The sequence below is a fragment of the Nyctereutes procyonoides genome, unplaced genomic scaffold (assembly GCF_905146905.1).
Source record: "Nyctereutes procyonoides isolate TBG_1078 unplaced genomic scaffold, NYPRO_anot_genome, whole genome shotgun sequence".
Classification (NCBI taxonomy): domain Eukaryota; kingdom Metazoa; phylum Chordata; class Mammalia; order Carnivora; family Canidae; genus Nyctereutes; species Nyctereutes procyonoides.
The window spans coordinates 26,701,745-26,722,459 of record NW_026575024.1 but is presented as its reverse complement, the minus strand read 5'-3'; the positions used below and the strand labels follow the sequence as shown (position 1 = coordinate 26,722,459).

At 37.9% G+C, this 20,715-nt stretch overlaps 1 protein-coding gene across 3 annotated transcripts in view; it reads left to right on the top strand.

The window, feature by feature from the left end:
* The window catches only part of TPX2 (TPX2 microtubule nucleation factor), a 61,917-nt gene that overhangs the window by 15,548 nt on the left and 25,654 nt on the right, over positions 1 to 20,715 (top strand). For all 3 annotated transcript variants that reach the window (XM_055306170.1, XM_055306152.1, XM_055306161.1), the window contains exons 5-11: positions 679 to 801; positions 5,213 to 5,339; positions 12,630 to 12,755; positions 13,852 to 13,980; positions 16,619 to 16,740; positions 17,998 to 18,149; positions 19,634 to 19,802. In XM_055306170.1, coding sequence (XP_055162145.1) covers positions 679 to 801; positions 5,213 to 5,339; positions 12,630 to 12,755; positions 13,852 to 13,980; positions 16,619 to 16,740; positions 17,998 to 18,149; positions 19,634 to 19,802 — 948 coding nt within the window. The remainder of the gene's footprint in view (positions 1 to 678; positions 802 to 5,212; positions 5,340 to 12,629; positions 12,756 to 13,851; positions 13,981 to 16,618; positions 16,741 to 17,997; positions 18,150 to 19,633; positions 19,803 to 20,715) is intronic.

Below are 20,715 nucleotides of genomic sequence, written 5' to 3'. Positions count from 1 at the left end.
CTAGCTGTGTTCCATTGTTACACACCCACCTCCTGCCACTCTGTTGAAGAAGAACCTCAACTCAAATAGACCATAAGATGTCCCTTGTAAGCCCTGCAAATCTTTTTTTTTTTTTTTTTAAAGATTTTATTTATCCATTCATGATAGTCACACACAGAGAGAGAGAGAGGCAGCGACACAGGCAGAGGGAGAAGCAGGCTCCATGCAGGGAGCCCGACGTGGGATTCCATCCCGGGTCTCCAGGATCGCGCCCTGGGCCGAAGGCAGGCGCTAAACCGCTGCGCCACCCAGGGTCCCCAAGCCCTGCAAATCTTAATAGCTACGGTTTTCTTTAAGAGGAACATGATGTTTTAGGCCAGTTCATGCTTGTATGGTCCAAATGTGTATCAAGCCAAGATAAGTAGCTATTCACAATGCAGAATCTGCACTTCTCCTTTACTATGATACATTGTTTAGTGTTGCCAGTGTTTTGGTGATAGTTTTGATAGTTTTTACAGTCTATCTCTGACTTATAATGTGTACTCATTTCCTCTTGATCACTAGACCTTTGTTTGTAATTGCCAAATGATTTAGAAGTATACTAGTAGGGGGGTTTAGGGCCTAATTTAAGTGCATGGCACTGATTTATTTTGCTTCCATGCTGATTGTTTAAATGATGATGCTTTTACCTTTTCACAGAAGAGAAGGCCAATTTGGAGAATAAGTTTTCTGGGAAGAATGGCATAGCAGGGCTTTTTCAGGACAAAACTCCTCTGAGGAAGCCTAATCCTCAGCAAGCTATTGTCACACCTTTGAGACCAGGTAAGAAAGATCATCTTAGAGAAAAGCTCCTTGGGGACACCTGGGTGGCTCAGCGGTTGAGCATCTGCCTTTGGCTTAAGGTGTTATCCCAGGGTCCTTGGATCAAGTCCCACATCGGGTTCCTTGTGGGAAGCCTGCTTCTCCCCTCTGCCTGTCTCTGCCTCTCTCTCTGTCTCTCATGAATAAATAAATAAAATCATTAAAAAAAATAGAAAAAAAACTCCTTGGTAGAATGGTGGAACAGTGTATTAAGAGCCTGAGGGATTGGGGAAATTACCTAAATGCTGTATCCTTTGGTTTATTATTGGTGAAGTGAGCTAATTTATTTCATGGTGAATGTAACACTAATAATGCACTACACTTTTTTTTTTTTTAAATCTCTTGGAACTTAAGCTAACGTAGACTTTTGTTGCCAGAGGTGTAACTGTTTTCTTTTTATGACAAGATTTAACAAACCTGAGTCTGACTAGGAACAAAAGAGCAGGAGAGAAGAATGTATTCCTTGCCACTGTACAACAATTCTTTGAGTCATGTATTTGATTTTATTTTTTTATTTTTTATTTTTTATTTTTTATTTTTATTTTTTTATGTATTTGATTTTAAAAGATAATTGACATTTACACTGGTGGTTACTAATCTGTGGAATATTGTCTATTTCATCAGAACAAAAGCATTTTTAAAGAGATCATACATCCTTAAAAGTGATTTTTTGAAATAATAGCTATATTTAGATATAATTCACCTGTACAAATCACCTAAAGCATACATTTCAGTGTTTTTTATGTTGATAGAGTAGTTGTCCAATCATCACCACAATCAATTTAGAATATTTGGAAATTACCCTTAACAGGTAAATCTGAAACTGGCTTCAATTAGACCATCAACTAGAGGAGCCATACCAGGAAATAGCTGTATTTTTAGTGAACTTTTCTAATTTACAAAGTCTAAGCTGCTAGGATGACTTTCAAATAATTAATTCATGAGCACAGATGACATCTGTTGAATTTGGGATCAGGACAAGGACCCTGAACTTTTGCATCCATTATCTTTCTTACAGAAGGGATTAGAACTGTATGGCATGCTTGGAACACGTGTGGCCTGAGTGCTCTCTCAGGTGAATTTCATTATTTCATTAGGTGTGGCAGATTTTCTGCTCTTGTGCTCTTCTTGAATTGAAAGAATATTAGGTAATATTACCTAATTTATCTGGACTACTTTCCGTTTAAGACTGTTTTGTCAACAGTGTGCCCCAAAGCAAGAGACTTCTGCTGGGTCTGTTATGTGCCAAGACCATGTACCTTGCTTACATTCATGCGCCTTAAGCCCCATAGTCTGTGTTCTTTCTTTCTTTTTTTGTGTGTGTATGTGTTCTTTCATATTACATGTTCTCACCTGTCTATTAGTGCTGTTCCCTCTGCATTTTAATATAACTGAAAAGTTTCTACTCATCATCCAAGGTCCAGCTCAAATACCATTTTTTTCTCTAATTCCCCTGATTTGTGTTCTCAAAGTTCTTTTCATACTTCTATTTTAATTTTAATTTCCTATTGTGTTGCTAATACAAGGACATAAAATTAATTTTTATATACTGATCTTTTATCCTGCTACCTTCTAAACTCATTTATTAGTTTTAGTAGGTTTTTTTATAGATTCTTTAAGATTTCTATTATTTTTTAAGATTTTATTTATTTGAGAGAGAGAGAGAGAACACAAACTGGAGAGGAGTGGGAGAGGAAGAAGCAGACTCCTGGTTGAGCAGGAAGCCGGGGGCTGGGTGGAGGGGGCCTCGATACCAGGACCCTGGGATCATGACCTGAGCCAAAGGCAGATGCTTAACCAACTGAGCTACCCAGGTGCCCCTAGATTCCATCAGATTTCCTTTTTTTTTTTATAGGTAATTCTTTTTTTTTAAGATTTTATTTATTTATTCATAGACACAGAGAGAGAGAGAGGCAGAGAGGCAGAGACACAGGCAGAGGGAGAACCAGGCTCCATGCAGGGAGCCCAATGTGGGACTCGATCCCGGGTTTCCAGGATCATACCCCAGGCTGCAGGCGGCGCCAAACTGCTGTGCCACCGGGGCTGCCCTCCATCAGATTTCTAAATAGATGATCATGTCATCTGTAAATACGCCTTTTATTTCTTTTTCTTGCATATTGTACTGGCTAGGACTTTTAGTAGGATATTGGATAGGAGTGGAAAGGGTAGACATACCGACTGTTGCATTTAGGCTTTCACCATTAAGTATGATATGATGGGTTAGTTGGGGTGCCTGGGTGACTTAGTCGAGCATCTGACTCTTGATTTTGGCTCAGGTCATAATCTCAGGGTGTTGGGATTTAGCCTTGCATCAGGCTCTGCACTCAGCCCATCTGACATTTTCTTTGTAGAAAGAATCTTTGTAGAAAAGTTTTTTAACTACAAATTCAGTTTCTTTAACAGATACAGGTTCTCTCTTCTTGAATGAGGGTTGGTAGTTTGTATTTCTACTAGTTTGAAGTTATCTAAATGTTATTTAGAAATGTGTTATTTAATTTCCAAATATATGGTGGGGGCAGTTCTCGAAATAGTCTCTATTATTGATTTCTTGAGGGATTTAATTCCATTGCAGTTAAAGAACATTACTTTTGAATGTGTGACTTGAATCCTTTTGAATGTATTGTTTCATGGCCCAGAATGTGGCCTGTCTTGGTAGATGTTCTGTGTGTACTTAAAAGGGAATGTGTATTCTGATGTCATTTTGGGTGGAGAATTACATAATGTCAGTTGGGTCAAGTTGGTTGATAGTGTTGCTTAAGTCTTCTATTTCCTTACTGATCTTCATCTAAGTGTACTATCCATTATTGAAAATGGAGATACTGAAATCTTCAGTTATATTGTTGAATTGTCTACTTATCCCTTTAATTTTTTCAGTTTTTCCTTCATGTATCTGGGGCTTTGTATATATATAACATATATGTAATATATACATGCATACATATATGTATATATCCATACATGTTTGTAATTGTTATGTCCTCTTGATGAGTTGACTGCAACATATTTTTGTTGATAAAGTTTTATTGGAATACAGCCATACACATTTGCTTATGTTATTTATGACTATTATATTCTTACTGATTATTCTGTCAATTTATTCCATAAACTAGAGAGACAGATTGAAATTTCAGGCTATACTTATGGTTTTATCTATTTCTTGTACTTTTTGCTTTGTGTATTTTGAAGCTCTGTTATTAGGTACATAAATATTTAGGTTATGGCATTTTGAGGGATTGACCATTTTATCATTTTGAAATGATCATTTTATCTCTGGTAATATTCTTTGCTCTGAAATCTGCATTGTCTGATGTTAATATATCCATTCCAGCTTTCTTTTGATTAGTTTTAGCATGGTGTGTCTATATTTTACGTGCATTTGTTTTATAGACAGTATATAGTATATTTTTTTAAGATTTTATTTTTAAGTAATTTCTACACCCAACATGGTACTCAGACTTACAACCTTGAGATCAAGAGTGATAATGCTCTACTGACTGAGCCAGCCAGGCACCCCTGTTAAATTTTTATATTAAATTTTAAAAAATTTTATCATATCTGCTTTTAAATGGGGTAAGTGCCTCTATTGTAGCCTTGACATAATACACTATCGTTTTTTTGTTTCTTTTTCTCCCCTCCAGAAAAAAGCTTCTTTAGGGAATGAGCCAAATGATTATTCTTTGGAATAAGCAATGCATGAAATGTGTTTTCATAGCCTGATTTTTCTTTCCTGTTACTTGATTGGAGTTTTTTTCTTTCATCAAGGCTCAGTTCAAAAAAAAAAAAAAAAAAAGCTCAGTTCATAAGCTATTTCAACAAATGCTGTTTCTTCCATGAAGCCTTTACTTGGTTGTTCTTTTCTCTTTATTCTTTTTTTTTTTCTGTTTCCTTATTCTAATAGTGCTTTTTTCCCTTCTGTTCCACGATGGCCATGCTAACATCAGCAGAACTTATGATAAAATATCTCCTTCCCCTTCCCGCCTGTATAATCCCTTTTTTCAAATGCTACATCTTTTAACTCTTAGTGTTTTTAATTTCTGGAGGGGAGAAAAACTGGTGGTTATACCCATAATGCCTGATAATATAATTATATCAGCATTAAAAGTCAGAGATCCTTTTCTCTGTCGTGACAACTTAGGCTGGCAGATAGACCTTAGATCCTACATTTCAGCTTCTACCAAAGTAGATTTTATAAATTGGTCCTCTGTATAAGATGTCACTGGACTAATAATTCCACTGCCTAGAAGGGATATATATACACACGCACGCAGTTTTCAGTCTAGTGTTAAGTCCTATTTATATGTATATATATGTTTCTCATCTCCAACTTATTTCCTTGGGATTTGAGTGCTAACTAGTTTTTGCTCTCCCACAGTCGAAAACACTTACTACAAAGAGGCAGAAAAAGAAAATCTGGTGGAACAGTCCATTCCATCAAATATTTGTTCTTCCCTTGAAGTCAAGGGAACCACCTCAAAAAATACTCCAGTGCAGCCTCAGAGGTAAGACTGTTTCAAGGCTCAAAGTGGTGATTATATTAATGATGTTCAAAGAATAATTGTTAGACTATGTGTCCTATACTATATTAGACTCTTATATTACCTCATTAAATCTTCATAACATTTATGAATTGTAGATAGTATGGGTTGCAACTTGTGTGACTATATGATAGATATGACAGATATTTTTTCCTGTTTATAGGTAATAATTAATTTCATAAGGGCAAGCATTGTATATTCTTACCATGCTTAACAGTGTCTGGGAGGAGCAGAAGCTGAATAAATACTTGAATGAATGGATGGATGGGTGGATGGGTTAAGAAGCAAGTCTTGGCACTGGTGGTCTTAAAACATTCAATGTCTTTGTTGCATTTGCATCAGTATCTTTTTTTTTTTTGTTTTAAGAGAGAGAGAAGGGGTCGGGCCGAGAGAGAACCTGGCTCCACACCGCATGGAGACCCATGCAGAGCTCAGTCTCACAACTCTGAGATCATGACTTGAGCCAAAGTCAAGAGTTGAATGCCCAACCAACTGAGCCATGTAGATGCCCCTATTGCTTTATACTTTGATGTTTCCTAGAATATCCTCAAAGAAGAGGCATGGCAAGTGATATTATTTATATACAGATAATAACATATTTTGTTGCTCAAAAGTGATGAAATTAACCTTTGTAAAGGCTCATGCTGGCATAGGGTGTTGCCTTTTGAGGATAGTATCATACAAGCTTATCCTAATCTTTTTTGGTAAAGAAGCCCATTTTATTGTTTTTTTAAATTTATTTTATTATTATTATTATTATTATTTTTAAAGATTCATTTTAGTTGAGAGAGAGAGTGAGCGTGCGAGTGGGGGAAGAGGAGAGAATCTCAAGCAGATTCTATGCTGAGTGCGGAGTCAGACACCAGGCTTGATCTTAAAATCATGAGATCATGACCTGAGCCCAAATCAAGTGTTGGACAGTTAACCAAATGAACTACCCAGGTATCCCAAGTGAAGAAGCCCATTTTAATCAAAGAATTCTATAAAATCTCAACCAACCATATAACACACGAGTCTTAAGAGATTGCTACTGGTTGATTCTGTGGTTTCTGTTCCATGTTCATTTGTTTGTCTGTTTATTTATTTATTTTAAAGATTTTATTTATTCATGACAGACACAGAGAGAGAGAGACAGGCAGAGACACAGGCAGAGGGAGAAGCAGACTCCATGCAGGGAGCCTAACATGGCACTCGATCCCGGGTCTCCTGGATCACGCCCTGGGCTGAAGGTGATGCTAAACTGATGAGCCACTGGGGCTGCCCGTGTTCCGTGTTTAGATTGTGAAGTGAAGCCTAAAGAAAAGGGACCTAGTGTCCTATAAATTTCTTCAGAATTTGGGATAATGTTAATGTCTTCATTTCTCCATTTTATATATAATTACCTTTCATCCTGACTGAATTCTTTTTTTTTTTTTTTTTGGACTGAATTCTGAATGGATTTTGGAAGTGATGGTTTAACAGGAATTCAGCTGCCTTCAGAGTTAGACAATCTGGATGGTTTATTGCTTTGTTTCATTTTTACAGCAGGTACTTCTACCACTCAAAATCTCAGCTTATTGAGAATGACCATATCCCTCAGGCTTCTTGTCATAAAGGGCCAAATGGGATGGTATGTGACAGTACAGTAAATGATAATGCATTGTGAAAATGCATAATAAGAGGTAAAACATTAGTGTCATTAATTTCAGATCTCCGAGTTATCTGAGTCCAGAGTTGCCTGATCTGGAAAGGAATGGCAGATGGTGGGAAGCCCGGGTGGCTCAGTGGTTTAGTGCTGCCTTTTGCCCAGAGCGTGATCCCAGAGACCCAGGATTGAGTCCCATGTCGGGCTCCCTGCATGGAGCCTGCTTCTCCCTCTCCCTGTGTCTCTGCCTCTCTCTCTCTCTCTCTCTCTCTCTCTCTCTCACAAATAAATAAATAAATAAATAAATAAATAAAATCTTTAAAAAAAAAAAAAGATGGCAGATGGGTTAGGAAGGTGTAGATAGTCATACAAATTCCTTCCTACTATTTTATTGTCACATGGTTTCACTGGGTAGGCTGAAAGATGGCCAAAACTTCTTTTACACAAAATAGTTAAGAGTCAGTAAGGCCTTAGTTTGTAATAATAATTTTTCCATGGAGGTGTTGCTTTATCACAAACATATGTTTTAATTTTTGATATCTTATCCCTTAGCCATTTTTCCCTAAAGACACCCAGCTATTCTTCTCTTGACTTAATAACATCACTGTATGTTGAATTTAAGTAATGGCCCAAAATAGTCCTGTATTCATATGCTTTATCTTCTTTCTTTCTAATTTTTATGATTCCCAGTTCATTTTTAAAAGTTAACTAATTTTGCTGGATAATAATTTGCACATTGTAAATATACAGTCTGATCAGTTTTGACAATACATACCACCATGCAACCATAAATCTTACAATCAAAATATATAGAACATTTCCATCACTTCAGAAAGTTCTCTCATTCTTACCCCTTTATAATCAATCTGTATTGCCTCTTCTACCCCCCCTTTTTTTTTTTTGGTTCTTTTACCTTCTCACTCTCTCATCTCCCACCCACAGGCAACCACTGTTCCAATTCCTGTCACCATCAATTAATTTGTCCTGTTCTAGATATTTTTATAAATGGAATTATACAGGGATCCCTGGGTGGCGCAGCGGTTTGGCGCCTGCCTTTGGCCCAGGGCGCGATCCTGGAGACCCTGGAGCCTGCTTCTCCCTCTGCCTATGTCTCTGCCTCTTTCTCTCTGTGTGTGACTATCATAAATAAATAAAAATAAAATAAAATAAAATAAATAAATGGAATTATACAGTACTCTTTTATATCTGACATCTAACTTAGCATGTGTTTTTGAGATTCATACTTGTCATTGTGTTTATTAGTAGTTCCTTTTTATAGCTGATAGTAAGTTCTACTGAGTCGGTATGCCACGATTTATTTATCCATTCACCAGATGATGGGCATTTGGGTTGTTTCCAGTTTGGGACTGTATAAAGCTGCTATGAATAGTTGTAAGGACATGTATTTCTTTTGGGTAAATACTTTGGAGTACAACTGCTGGGCCATAATGTAAAATGTATATTATAAGAAATAGCCAGAATGTTTTCCAAGGTGATTTATCTTCCCACTAGCAGTACAGGAGAGTTTTTTTTTTTTTTTTTAAGATTTTATTTATTCATGAGAGACACAGAGTAGAGAGAGAGAGAGAGAGACAGGCAGAGAGAGAAGCAGGCTCTATGCAGGGAGCCTGACTTGGAACTCGATCCTTGGTCTCCAAGATCACGCCCGGGGCTGAAGGCAGGCGCTAAGCCACTGAGCCATCCGGGCTGCCCTAGCATTATAGGAGAGTTTCAGTTGTTCTGTATCCTAGCTAACTCTTTGGTATTGTCAGTTTTTTCAATACTTCATTGTTTTTAATTTTCATTTTTCTGAGGCCTAATGATGTTGATCCACATTTTCATGTGATTATTGGCTATTCATATATTTGCATACATAGCTGATGCTTTTTTAGTCTGGCTCCTTGCAGTTTCCCCTGGGCCTGTAAAGGTTAGAGGTCAGCCAAGACTTAGGGTAGAGTTTATACTCAGCTAAGTGTTCATCCTCTCTGTGGTTCTCTTACTTCTGGAGTCTGTCTCTAAATTTTCAGCCCTCTGCCAGCTCCAACGTTTGTCTACTGACACCTCAAGTTAGTAAGATGTTAACTTTGTGCCATCCTACTAAATACACAGTGGGGGGATCTCTGGGTGGTGCAGCGGTTTAGCGCCTGCCTTTGGCCCAGGGCGCGATCCTGGAGACCCGGGATCGAATCCCACGTCAGGCTCCTGGTGCATGGAGCCTGCTTCTCCCTCTGCCTGTGTCTCTGTCTCTCTCTCTCTCTCTCTCTGTGGGACTATCATAAATTAAAAATAATAATGAATGAATGAGTGAATGAATGAATGAATGAATAAATAAATAAATACACACACAGTGGGGAATACACTTAATAAAACAGCAAACTCATCAGTTTTAACTAGTGCAGTTATGTCTTTGAAGGATGGGCAGCTCACCAGTTTCTTCTTGTCTTTTTGCCAGGCCCCCTAAGTCTCCCCTAAAGACACATGGTTTAACAGTCAGGCAGGAATTTGTACAGAGTTTTTGCTCAGATTTTGAGTGACATCTTTTCTGTAGCTGTTTCACTTCTGGGATTTTCCTTTAAATTTCCAGTTGTACTGGCCTTGAATTCTATCTTCTGTTATCTCTAGCCAGTGAGACTGAAATTTTCTGCTATTGGAACTGCTACGTTTGGGGAGTACCTCAGGCAAAAAAGCTGCTAACTCATAATTCTTACCTTTTGCAGTGGCTGTTTTTCATGGATAAATGTTCCTCTGTTTTCTGCCTGCTTTTGGTCACTTTCCAGTGCCTTCAAATAGGTGTATTTTTGTATTTTGTCTATGTTTTATAATATGCACATATAATATATATGATATATATATAATATATATATCATCATTATATAATGAAGTATATCCATTACTTCATTCCTTAATTCAATAAATTTGCTTTTCATTACTCCATGTATTTTTTTTATAAATTTATTTTTTATTGGTGTTCAATTTGCCAACATATAGAATAACACCCAGTGCTCATCCCGTCAAGTGCCCACCTCAGTGCCCGTCACCCAGTCACCCCCACCCCCCGCCCACCTCCCCTCCATGTATTTTTTTATGAGTACTTTCTTTTAGAGATTAATATGAAATATATCAGATGAAAGATAGACATTTAGTTAGGATTTGCTTCAAAATCTGGGGAGTGGATGGAGAGAAGACTGATACATGATTGGCTATGAGTTGATAATTTCTGAAACTGATTGATGAGTATTTAGAGTTCGTTATGTAATTCTCTTAATTTTAAAAATATGCTTGATATTCTTTGTAATAAAGATTTAAAAATTGATATTCTATACAATAGCAAAAAAGCCTGAATATGTAATAATAAGTCCTTACAGTGTTTAAGACTTTTATAAAGAAAATGTTCAGAGAAATTAAACAAGATCTAAATAAATGGCAGGGCATACCATATTTATGGATTAGGAAACTCAGTATTATAAAGATGTTGATTCTCCCTAACTAATCTGTAGATTCAGTGCAATATCCATAAAAACCCCAATGGTTTTCACTTTGGACATTGATAAGTTGATGCTAAAATTTATTGAGAAATGCAAAGGTCTAAGAATAGCCAGATACTTTTGAAGTGTCTATTACATGGAAAGGCATATTATTATGAAGCTGCAGTAATTAAAGCTTTATGATGTTATTCAAGGATTAATGAGACCAGTGGAATCAAATAGAAATTCACGCTCCCATATATGGACGTGGTATATGACAAAGGTGCAGATCTGTGGGGGAAACAGTGCTCCCTCTCCCGCTTTAGTAAACAATGCTTGGCCAGTGGATCTCCAGACAGAACAGCATGAAAGTTGGTCCCTGCCTCACTCCATATAAAACGGTCATTTTTTTTTTCAAGTTTGTTTATTTATAGTAATCTCTATACCTAACATGGGGCCCAAACCCACAACCCGAAGATCAAGAGCTTCATGTTCCTGACTGAGCCAGCCAGGCACCCTTAAAAAAGTCAATTCTAGGTGGAATTGTAGATCTACATATGAGAGCTAGAGCTCATATAAGGAAATATAGGAGAATATCTTTACGACCTTAGAATAGGGGAAGATTATTTATTTATTTATTTTTAAATATTTTGTTTATTTATTAATGAGAGACACACGGAGGCAGAGACACAGGGAGAGGGAGAAGCAGGCTCCATGCAGGCAGCCCTACCTGGGACGGATCCCAGGCCCTCAGGGCCACGCCCTGGGCTGAAGGTGGCGCTAAGCCGCCGAGCCATCCTGGCTGCCCGATTTTTTTTTTTTTTTTTTTTAAATAGAATACAGAAAAGCACTGAGCATAATGAAGAGGGGTATTGATGTATTTGAGACATTTATCTAATCAAATGATACCATAAAGAGTAAAAAGCCAACCCCCAAGTGGGAGAAGATACTTGTGACACAAACCTACAAAGGGCTTATATTCTTAGTATTCCTAATAATCAGTCAGGAAAGGATTGACAACCCAGTGGAAAAAAGACTTGAGCTAAAGTCTGCCAAAGAGGATATCCAAATGATCGATAAACATGTGAAAAGTTGCTCTATCTCATTGGTAATCAGGAAAAAGCAAATTGAAACCACAATGAGATTTTACTGCATACCAGCTAAATTAAGTCATTGACAATATCAAGTGTTCAGGAGGATGTAGAGCAATGCAGACTCTATAATATAAACTTGCCAGGGTAAACATAGATTGGTATAAGCACTTTGGAAAACAGCTTTAGTTGATAAAACCAATATCCTTATGACCTAACAGTGTTACAACTTACACCCAACAGCAGTGTGTGCACCAAGAGACATACATGAAAACTGATAAATAGTGGTACATTCCTGCAGTGACTGTTATACAGCATTGAAAATCGGTGAATTAGTTATGTGAATCAATGTAGTTAAATCTCACAAACATAATGTTGAGTGAAATAAACCAGACAGAAAAAAATATTTGTAGTAGTCTGATTATATTATCTAAAGGGATTTTTTTTTTTTTGGTTGTTGTTATTCTTTCTTTCCAAACTAATGTACCATGTTTATGGAATGCATGCTAAATAGCAAAACAATTTTTAAAAAAGTATTGATTACTATTAAACAAATCAAGATAGTAGCTGCTGCCAGCGTTCTGTTTCTTAGCCTGGGTGGTGATTTCATGAGTTTTCACTTTGTAATCATTTAGCTTGATTTTTATTTTGTGCTCTTTTTGGTATATGTTATATTTTACCAAAAAAGGGGGAGTATGGCTTTAAAAAAGGAGAGAATAAACACCTTTGTCAATTATCAGACCTGCTCTCAAATTTCAAGTCTGACAGCAATTAGCTGTGTAATTAATAGGGTCAAGTCACTTCATCTTTTTTGACTTTTACCTATAAAAGGAGGGAACTATACTAGGTGATTGTCAATACCTTAAAATCTGCTTCATTTAAACACCAGCATTTTATGATGAAATTTCTAAAGCAACAGTAAAACAAGAGATTAGGTTTTTAGAGTGGAAATAATACCATTAAACCCTTTGTAGCCCTGGGCAGCTTGACATACTTTCACATTTGTAGGGCACAATTGCCTATCTGTAGTAGATATATTCATTTCAGATAAATTTTGTCAATTCCTATATCACAGAAGATCTACTAGACTCTCTGCTCAGAAAGATTTGGAACAGAAAGAAAAACATGGGAAAATGAAAGCCAAGAGATGTGCTACTCCTGCAATCATCCATGAAATTCCACCCTCCAAAAAAATGAAAGTGTAAGTAGCCACAGCTTCTCTCAGTTGGCATAGGTTTTACTCCTGTTTGCTTCTATGTTTTTTTTTTTTATTTTTTTTTTATTTATGATAGTCACAGAGAGAGAGAGAGGCAGGGACACAGGCAGAGGGAGAAGCAGGCTCCACGCACCGGGAGCCCGATGTGGGATTCGATCCTGGGTCTCCAGGATCGCGCCCTGGGCCAAAGGCGGCGCCAAACCGCTGCGCCACCCAGGGATCCCAGCTTCTATGGTTAATAGCAAGCAGAATATGTTGTGCTTGTTCTTATTATTTAGGAATGTATTTTGCTATATGAATTCAGATATTTATATGAATAATAGCCTATTCAGGTAGAGTGGTTTAAAGAATAGTGATTTATTTGCTTCACAGAAGTTTGTGTTGGCTCTGGTTCAGTGACTGAACAATGCTAGGGCAGCATCTCTGTGTTAGTTTTTTTTCATACTTGTTACTCAAGTGGCAGCTCTGTGTTTCTCAGCTTCTTTTTTGTGCCTGTTGCCTCATTGTCACAAGATAACTGCTATATTTCTGGTATTATATCCATGTTCCAGGAGTAAAAGGGTATGGTAAAGGAAGAGGGGCAGCACTCATATCACAAAAGTGAAAATTTTCCAAAAACTCTGCTTATACTTCAATTGCCCTACTGTGTCACTTAGATTTTCCTTAGTTGGAAGAGAAGCTGTTGAAACAAGTACAGTGCTTTTGCCTGCTGTACCTGCTGTCCCAAACAAAATTTGAGTTTATTAATAGGAAAGAAAGTAGAATAGATATTGGGAAAGTGGTTAACTATCTGCCATTTGTGCATTTGATGATGAGCAGTTGGAATCCCTCCTCATCCTCCTGAACTATCATCAGACAATTCACACCTTGACTTATATCAGTGTTCTCAAAATTTACCCATTATAGCCATTTGTACATATGATCTAATGGTTCTATTGGAGGAATCTTACGGTTAAGATACGCTTATTGTCCTAAAGAATGAGAAAATTTAAGCCATATGTGGTAGATTTGGTGAGGAGAGTACAGCAGGGTGTGCTTTAAGGAATTGAGAGTATTTTATTTTTGTCCTTTTGAACTCAAGTTCTAACAATAAAAAGAAGCCAGAGGAAGAGGAAGAAGGCAGCACTCATCAAAATACTTCTAAAAAACATGAGTCTTCCCCAGAGAAAGCCAAGGGCAGACGAACTGTGTCTTGTATACAGCCTGTGAGGTATGTGTGCTTCTTTCCTGAATTTAAACTTTAGAGTCAATAGAGTAAAATTATAAGTGAGTGTGTCTACAATCTGGAGCACAAGGAGCTTGGGAAACTCATAAAGCTAAACCATGGTAAGATGAATTGTATACCTTGGGAAATGCTTGTTTTACATATTGAGAAAAATATACTATTAAAGCAAATTAAGAGAAATATAAAAGGAGGAAGTTAGTAAAGGTTCTTACTACCTGAATGGAACAGTTTTTATTTTGCCAAGCTCCCTTCTGGTCTTTATTCAAGCAAAAAATATATTTTCACAATCATTGTATGAGCAACCTTTGGATTTTGTTTTCCAGATCCAACCTTTGGATTCTGTTTCTGTTGGTTGCCACAGAGTTTTTTTGTTTTTGTTTTTTTCCCTGTACTACTATAAAATCTTCACATTTATCCTTTTTAAATAGTTAGTAGTCTATCAAATTTAACCATTTCCTGTTGAAAATGCAGTTACCAGTTTTTCAGTATTACAAATAATCAGCGAATATCTTTATTGGCAGGGACTTTTCTTTGAGTACTCTCTTCAGGCTAAGAAAGAGAAATTCCTTAATTAAAGAGTATGACTAGTATTATGGCTATTGATATTAATTGCCAATTTTACTTCTTTTTGTAATTTTAATTTTTTAATACATATATATATATATTTAAATATTTTTATTTATTTATGATAGTCACACAAAGAGAGAGAGAGAGGCAGAGACACAGGCAGAAGGAGAAGCAGGCTCCATGCACCGGGAGCCCGGCGTGGGACTCGATCCCGGGTCTCCAGGATCGCGCCCTGGGCCAAAGGCAGGCGCCCAACCGCTGCACCACCCAGGGATTCCATATATATATTTTTAGAGTGGGGAGGGGCTGGGAAAGAAGGAGGGGAGAGAAACAGACTCTTTTTTTTTTTTTAAGGTTTTATTTAAAGAGAGTAACAGGCTCTTAAGTAGACTCCACACCAAGCTCAGAGCCTGAGGCAGGTCTCAATCGCACAACCTTGATATCATAAGCTGAGCCAAAATCAAGAATCAGATAATCCAACAACCTGAGCCACCCAGGTGCTCCACCAATTTTATTTCTGAAATGAATGTATGAATTTACAGTGCCATTAGCTTTGGATGGATATTTTTATTTCCTTGTACTCTTATCCACACTGAATTTTTACTTTTATCTTTTTTTAACACTTAAAATTGTTTCAAATTTGGGGCACCTGGTGGCTTAGTCAGTTAAGCATTTGCCTTTAGCTAGGTCATAATCCCAGAATCCTGGGATTGAGCCCTGCATTGGGCTCCCTGCTCAGCGAGGAGTCTGCTTCTCCCTCTCCTCTACCCCTCCCTCTGATCATGCTCTTTTTTAACTCAGATAAATAAAGTCTTTAAAAATAAATAATAAAATTGTTTCAAATTTAATTGTGATATAATGTTGACGACATCAACTTATTTTAATTTTTATTTGATTGCTGACAGGATTATATTACTGTTATTGTAAATATCTTTTCCATAAACCCTCTTGGGTGAATTGTCTGTTTTCTTTTCTATTTACCTGTAAGTAGTCTTAGTGATAATCTCATTGCTAAGAATGGCTACTCTAAATTGAACTTTTACTTTGTGTCAGGTACTTTGGAAATATCTGATTTAATAGTCATATATATTCTATGAGGATAAATATTTATATTCTTCATCTTACAGTGGAGTTTACTGAGGCTCAGAGAGATTAGTTTTCTTAAGATCACATAGGCAGAAAATGAAATGACAGGGTTAGGATTTGAACTCTGGTTGGTTTCACTCTTAAGCCTGTCTTCTAATCACTGTATATTTTATCTATTATAGACTTGTGTCATATTTCTTGCAAATATTTTCCCCATTCTACTTTCTTAGGAAGTAAGAAAAGTATCTTACTTTTTCTTGTGGCCTAAAAGCTAATCACTGTATAATCAAATTTATAAGTCTTTTATAGTACCTTTTGTAGCCTATTTTATTATTATTATTTTTATTTTTTTAAAGATTTTATTTATTCATGAGACACACAGAGAGTGAGCGAGAGAGAGGCAGAAACACAGGCAGAGGGAGAAGCAAGCTCCATGCAGGGAGCCCGACATGGGACTTGATCCTGGGTCTCCAGGATCAGGCCCTGGGCTGAAGGCGGCGCTAAACCGCTGAGCCACCCGGGCTGCCCTTTATAGCCTATTTTAGCTGTCCTTTTGAAAACTTTTCAATAGTTTGGTATAAATTGTGATCTTGTTTTTTTTTTCTTTCATAGTGTTACCTAATTAAGTAGTGTTACCTTAAATTTCATAGTGTTACCTAATTAAGTCAATATCAATTTACCAGATAATAGTTTTTTGTTTTAATAGTTATTTTATCACAGGTTAAAAATCTAATCTATGTGGGATGCCTGGGTGGCTCAGTGGTTGAGCGTCTGTCAGGGCATGATCCTGGAGTCCTGGGATCGAGTCCCACGTCAGGCTCTCTGCATGGAGCCTGCTTCTCCCTCTGCCTGTGTCTCTGCCTCTCTCTCTCTCTCTGCATCTCTATGAATAAAAAAAAAAAAAACTGTTTTGAATCATGAGCCTCTTTCTTCTCTCCTTTCTTATTTCCTTTACTGGTTTGTCCCTTAGGCAGAAGACTCTAAAAAGTACTGAGGAGCAAGAGTTGGAGAAGAGAATGAAAATGCAACAGGAGGTGGTGGAGATGCGGAAAAAGAATGAAGAATTCAAGAAACTTGCTCTTGCAGGGATAGGTCAGCTTGGCTTTTGTTGAATCTGATTTATGAGGGGTGCTTCTTATAACCTTGGTAGGGTTTTTGAAGTCTCTAAAGGGAAAAAGGCTTTCTTGGTTAGTTGTCAGTAGAAAAATCTGTGTTTATTAGAAATGACCAATATATCTCAATGACCATTCCCTAGAATGTTTTATATACATTGGACCAGGGTCCCTGGCTGGTCAGTCAATAGAGCATGTAAGTCTTGGTCTGAGGGTCATGAGATCAAGCCCCAAGTTGGGTGTAGAGATTACTTTAAAAAACAAAACAAAACAAAACAAAACAAAAAACTATTCACATTCACCAGGCCTTTCCTTTTTTTTTTTTTTTTTTTTAAAGATTTTATTTATTTATTCATGAGAGACACAGAGAGAAGGAGAGGCAGGCTCCATGCAGGGAGCCCGACATGGGACTCGATCCCAGGTCTCCAGGATCACACCCCCGGCCAAAGGCAGCACTAAACCACTGAGCCCCCCGGGCTGCCCTACCAGGCCTTTCCTAAAGTGCACTGTTGCTCTCTGTCTCTAAGTGAGTGCCTCTAAGAATCCTAAGTGAAAATTCTGGAGAACTCACACCTTTCTTTTGAGACCTTTTCCATGAGACCTTCCCTCATTTCTTCAAGTAAAATGAATTCCTCCTTTTTCTTCCTAATTCATTTTCTTTGTATTAGGAAAAGAAGGGATTAGGATTAAGACAGAAGATAAAGCCATTGGGAAAGCTTTCAAAAGAAAGCTGAGTGAGTCCAGTTGTAGCTACAGAGGAAAAGTAGGACTGAGGGAGCCAGAGGGGGAGGTGTCAGAGTTTTTTTGCTTTGCCCTGTCTGGAATAGAGTTATTATTGGTGGCATCAAAGCTATAAAGCCCTGCTTTATAAATCACCCCTGTGGTTTATAAAATTTTCTTCTTAAGTTAAATGTGCTTTTCAAGTCAATTCATAGCTTTTCCTGTCAAAAGAACTCCAGTTACTGTGTCTCCAGAGCTATGACCACACCTGGGAGTTGGGGTTCTTCTCCCCTTGTGCTACCTCCTTACAATATGCATCTGACCAAAGGTCCTCAAACCAATATTACTCAGTAAGGCCCACATAGTAGTGTCCCTGATGACTGTTTTGGATGATGTGTAGAGTTGAACAAAGTTAGATCCAGGGTGATAGAAATACTGAAAGGACTGATTAAAGGGGATTTACCAGTATTCTCTATTCTTAATGTTACCTATATGTTTTACTCTGCTACTCACTCAGGGCAACCTGTGAAGAAATCAGTGATCCAGGTAACCAAATCAGTTGACTTCCACTTCTGCACAGATGAGCGAATCAAACAACATCCTAAGAACCAGGAGGAATATAAAGAAGTGAACTTTACATCTGAACTGCGAAAGCATCCTGCATCTCCTGTAAGTTGATGGGTTCGATGGATGTTCTTGTTACTAGTTCAGCAAGGATTTCAGGTGTTAGTAGTTGTGGTCACTACTTCTAATAATATAATTGAAAGAAGCATTTAAAAAATTATTTAATTATTTTTTAAAAGATTTTTATTTATTTATTCATGAGAGACACAGAGAGTGGGGGCGGGGGGCAGAAACGCAGGTAGAGGGAGAAGCAGGCTCCATGCAGGGAGCCTGACATAGGACTCGATCCTGGGTCTCCAGGATCAGGCCCTGGGCTGAAGGCGGTGCTAAACTGCTGAGCCACCCGGGCTGCCCGTCTGAGAAGCATGTTTTTTGGTTAAGCTAGATCTAACCCCTCGCTTTATCCTGTTAGTTATGTGATCTTGGAGAAACTGCTCTGTTTTTCTGGGAAGCATCTTATGAAGTTTCTGTGAAAAGTGAATTAAGAATGTACATAAAGCACAGAATTTTGTGTGACAAACTGTAGGTATCAGCTTGTTGCAGCTTGTGCTGTTGAAAAATTCTTGAAAAAATTTTGTGTCTGCAGAGTTGGTGTACAATATATGATAGGGCTTATGGGAAAAATGATGTTGGGGCAGAACACTCAAGTCTAACAGAAACCGTAAGAATCCTAACTGAAAATTATAGTACTAAGAATTTCTACTTGCATTTGCAGTGGCGTCATCACTTATTGAAGTCAGCCCTTTGCAGTCTGAAACCCTGGCGTTGTGCTTCTTCTGTTGAGATGTAGACCATTAAAGAGTTTTGTTTCCAGTCAGAGATTAATTTTATGAAAATTAATCATCCAAGGACTAGGCTTCTTCATCTCTTAGTTTTGGGGAGGATGTCTGCAGAGATTTTGATTCAGGTAGCTACTTGGCCTAATCTAGACCTAGAACCCAAATCAGCTTTTTCTTAATGGAATTGAGTGTGAGGGCAATAATACCTTTGCAGCTTTTTGTTTTCCTTCTAATTCTCAGAAAACTTGTTCTTGCTGGCTTTAAAACATTGATGTGCTTGGGAAAAATCGCCTTATTTACTATTGCAGAACAGACACTTTTTTTTAAAGATTTTATTTATTTATTTATTTATCCATGAGAGACAGAGAGAGAGGGAGAGAGAGAGAGAGAGAGAGAGAGGCAGAGACACAGGCAGAGGGAGAAGCAGGCTCCATGTAGGGAGCCCAATGTGGGACTTGATCCTGGGTCTCCAGGATCATAACCTGGGCTGAAAGCGGCGCTAAACCGCTGAGCCACCTGGGCTGCCCAGAACAGACGATTTGTTAAGTGCTAGATCCTTTCTCCCTTTTTTAAAAAGATGGTAATAGACTAGTTTTAACCTTTGATCAAGGACTGACAAATTTAAGAATAATAACCTTTGCTTCACCACAGGGCTTTTTTCTTTTGATCCTCTGTGCTGAATATGTGGCTTGTGGTAGATCTGAGCTCTTCCATAACACTTCATTTGGAGAACAATTTCTTTCTTTACAGGCCCGAGTGACTAAGGGATGCACCATTATTAAGCCTTTCAACCTGTCCCAAGGAAAGAAAAGAACATTTGATGAAACAGCTTCTACATATGTGCCCCTTGCACAGCAGGTTGAAGCCTTTCACAAACGAACCCCTAACAGATATCACTTGAGGAGCAAGAAGGATGATAGTAAGTTTCATACCAATATTATAGCTGGCTGGAGCCTCCCCTAGAATTCCCTTTGCTTATACAAATTTGCCTTTAGTTGAAATCCTAAGATTTTAAACTAAAGTATGGTATGTGCCTATATGCAGATAGCAAATGTACCACTGAGCATCTTTGAACTCCTCCACCCGACCCCTGGCTATCAGTGTACTTCTACCCATTAACCGCCTTGAGCCTCTTGATTAGTAATTGGCCAGGAATTACACCTTTGTCATGTGTCAAAATGTTATGGTATAGTTACTTAACCTATAGACAATGAAAGCATTCCAGTTTTTCAGGGTTGTGTGCTTTTGTTTAGCCATTTTTTTTTAATTTTTATTTATTTATGATAGTCACACACAGAGAGAGAGAGAGAGGCAGAGACACAGGCAGAGGGAGAAGCAGGCTCCATGCAGGGAGCCCGACGTGGAACTCAATCCCGGGTCTCCAGGATAGCGCCCTGAGCCAAAGGCAGGCGCCAAACTGCTGCGCCACGCAGGGATCCCTTGTTTAGCCATTTAACAGGCTTTACCACTAGAAACAAGGCACTGTTGGGAGTAGGGGATAATAAGCAGTGAAAAAAATGGAATTGGTGCTGCTCAATATCAAGTTTCTAACTTAGAGAAACAAATAGATCATTACAATATGGTAAGTACTAGGGACACCTGGGTGGCTCACCAGTTGAGCATCTGCCTTCGGCTCAGGACAACTATTTTATACCACTTCTATTTCTCAAACTTCTTTACCTTCCTTCTTGCAGTAATTATTTTCATAAAGACAGAAGCTAGGAGATTAGAACTCTCTCATATGTTCATCCCAAACCTACAAACCTGCCAGCATTTACACCCACTCCTCTCTCTTCCACCCTCCCTTCAAAGAACAAACACTCCACCTGAGC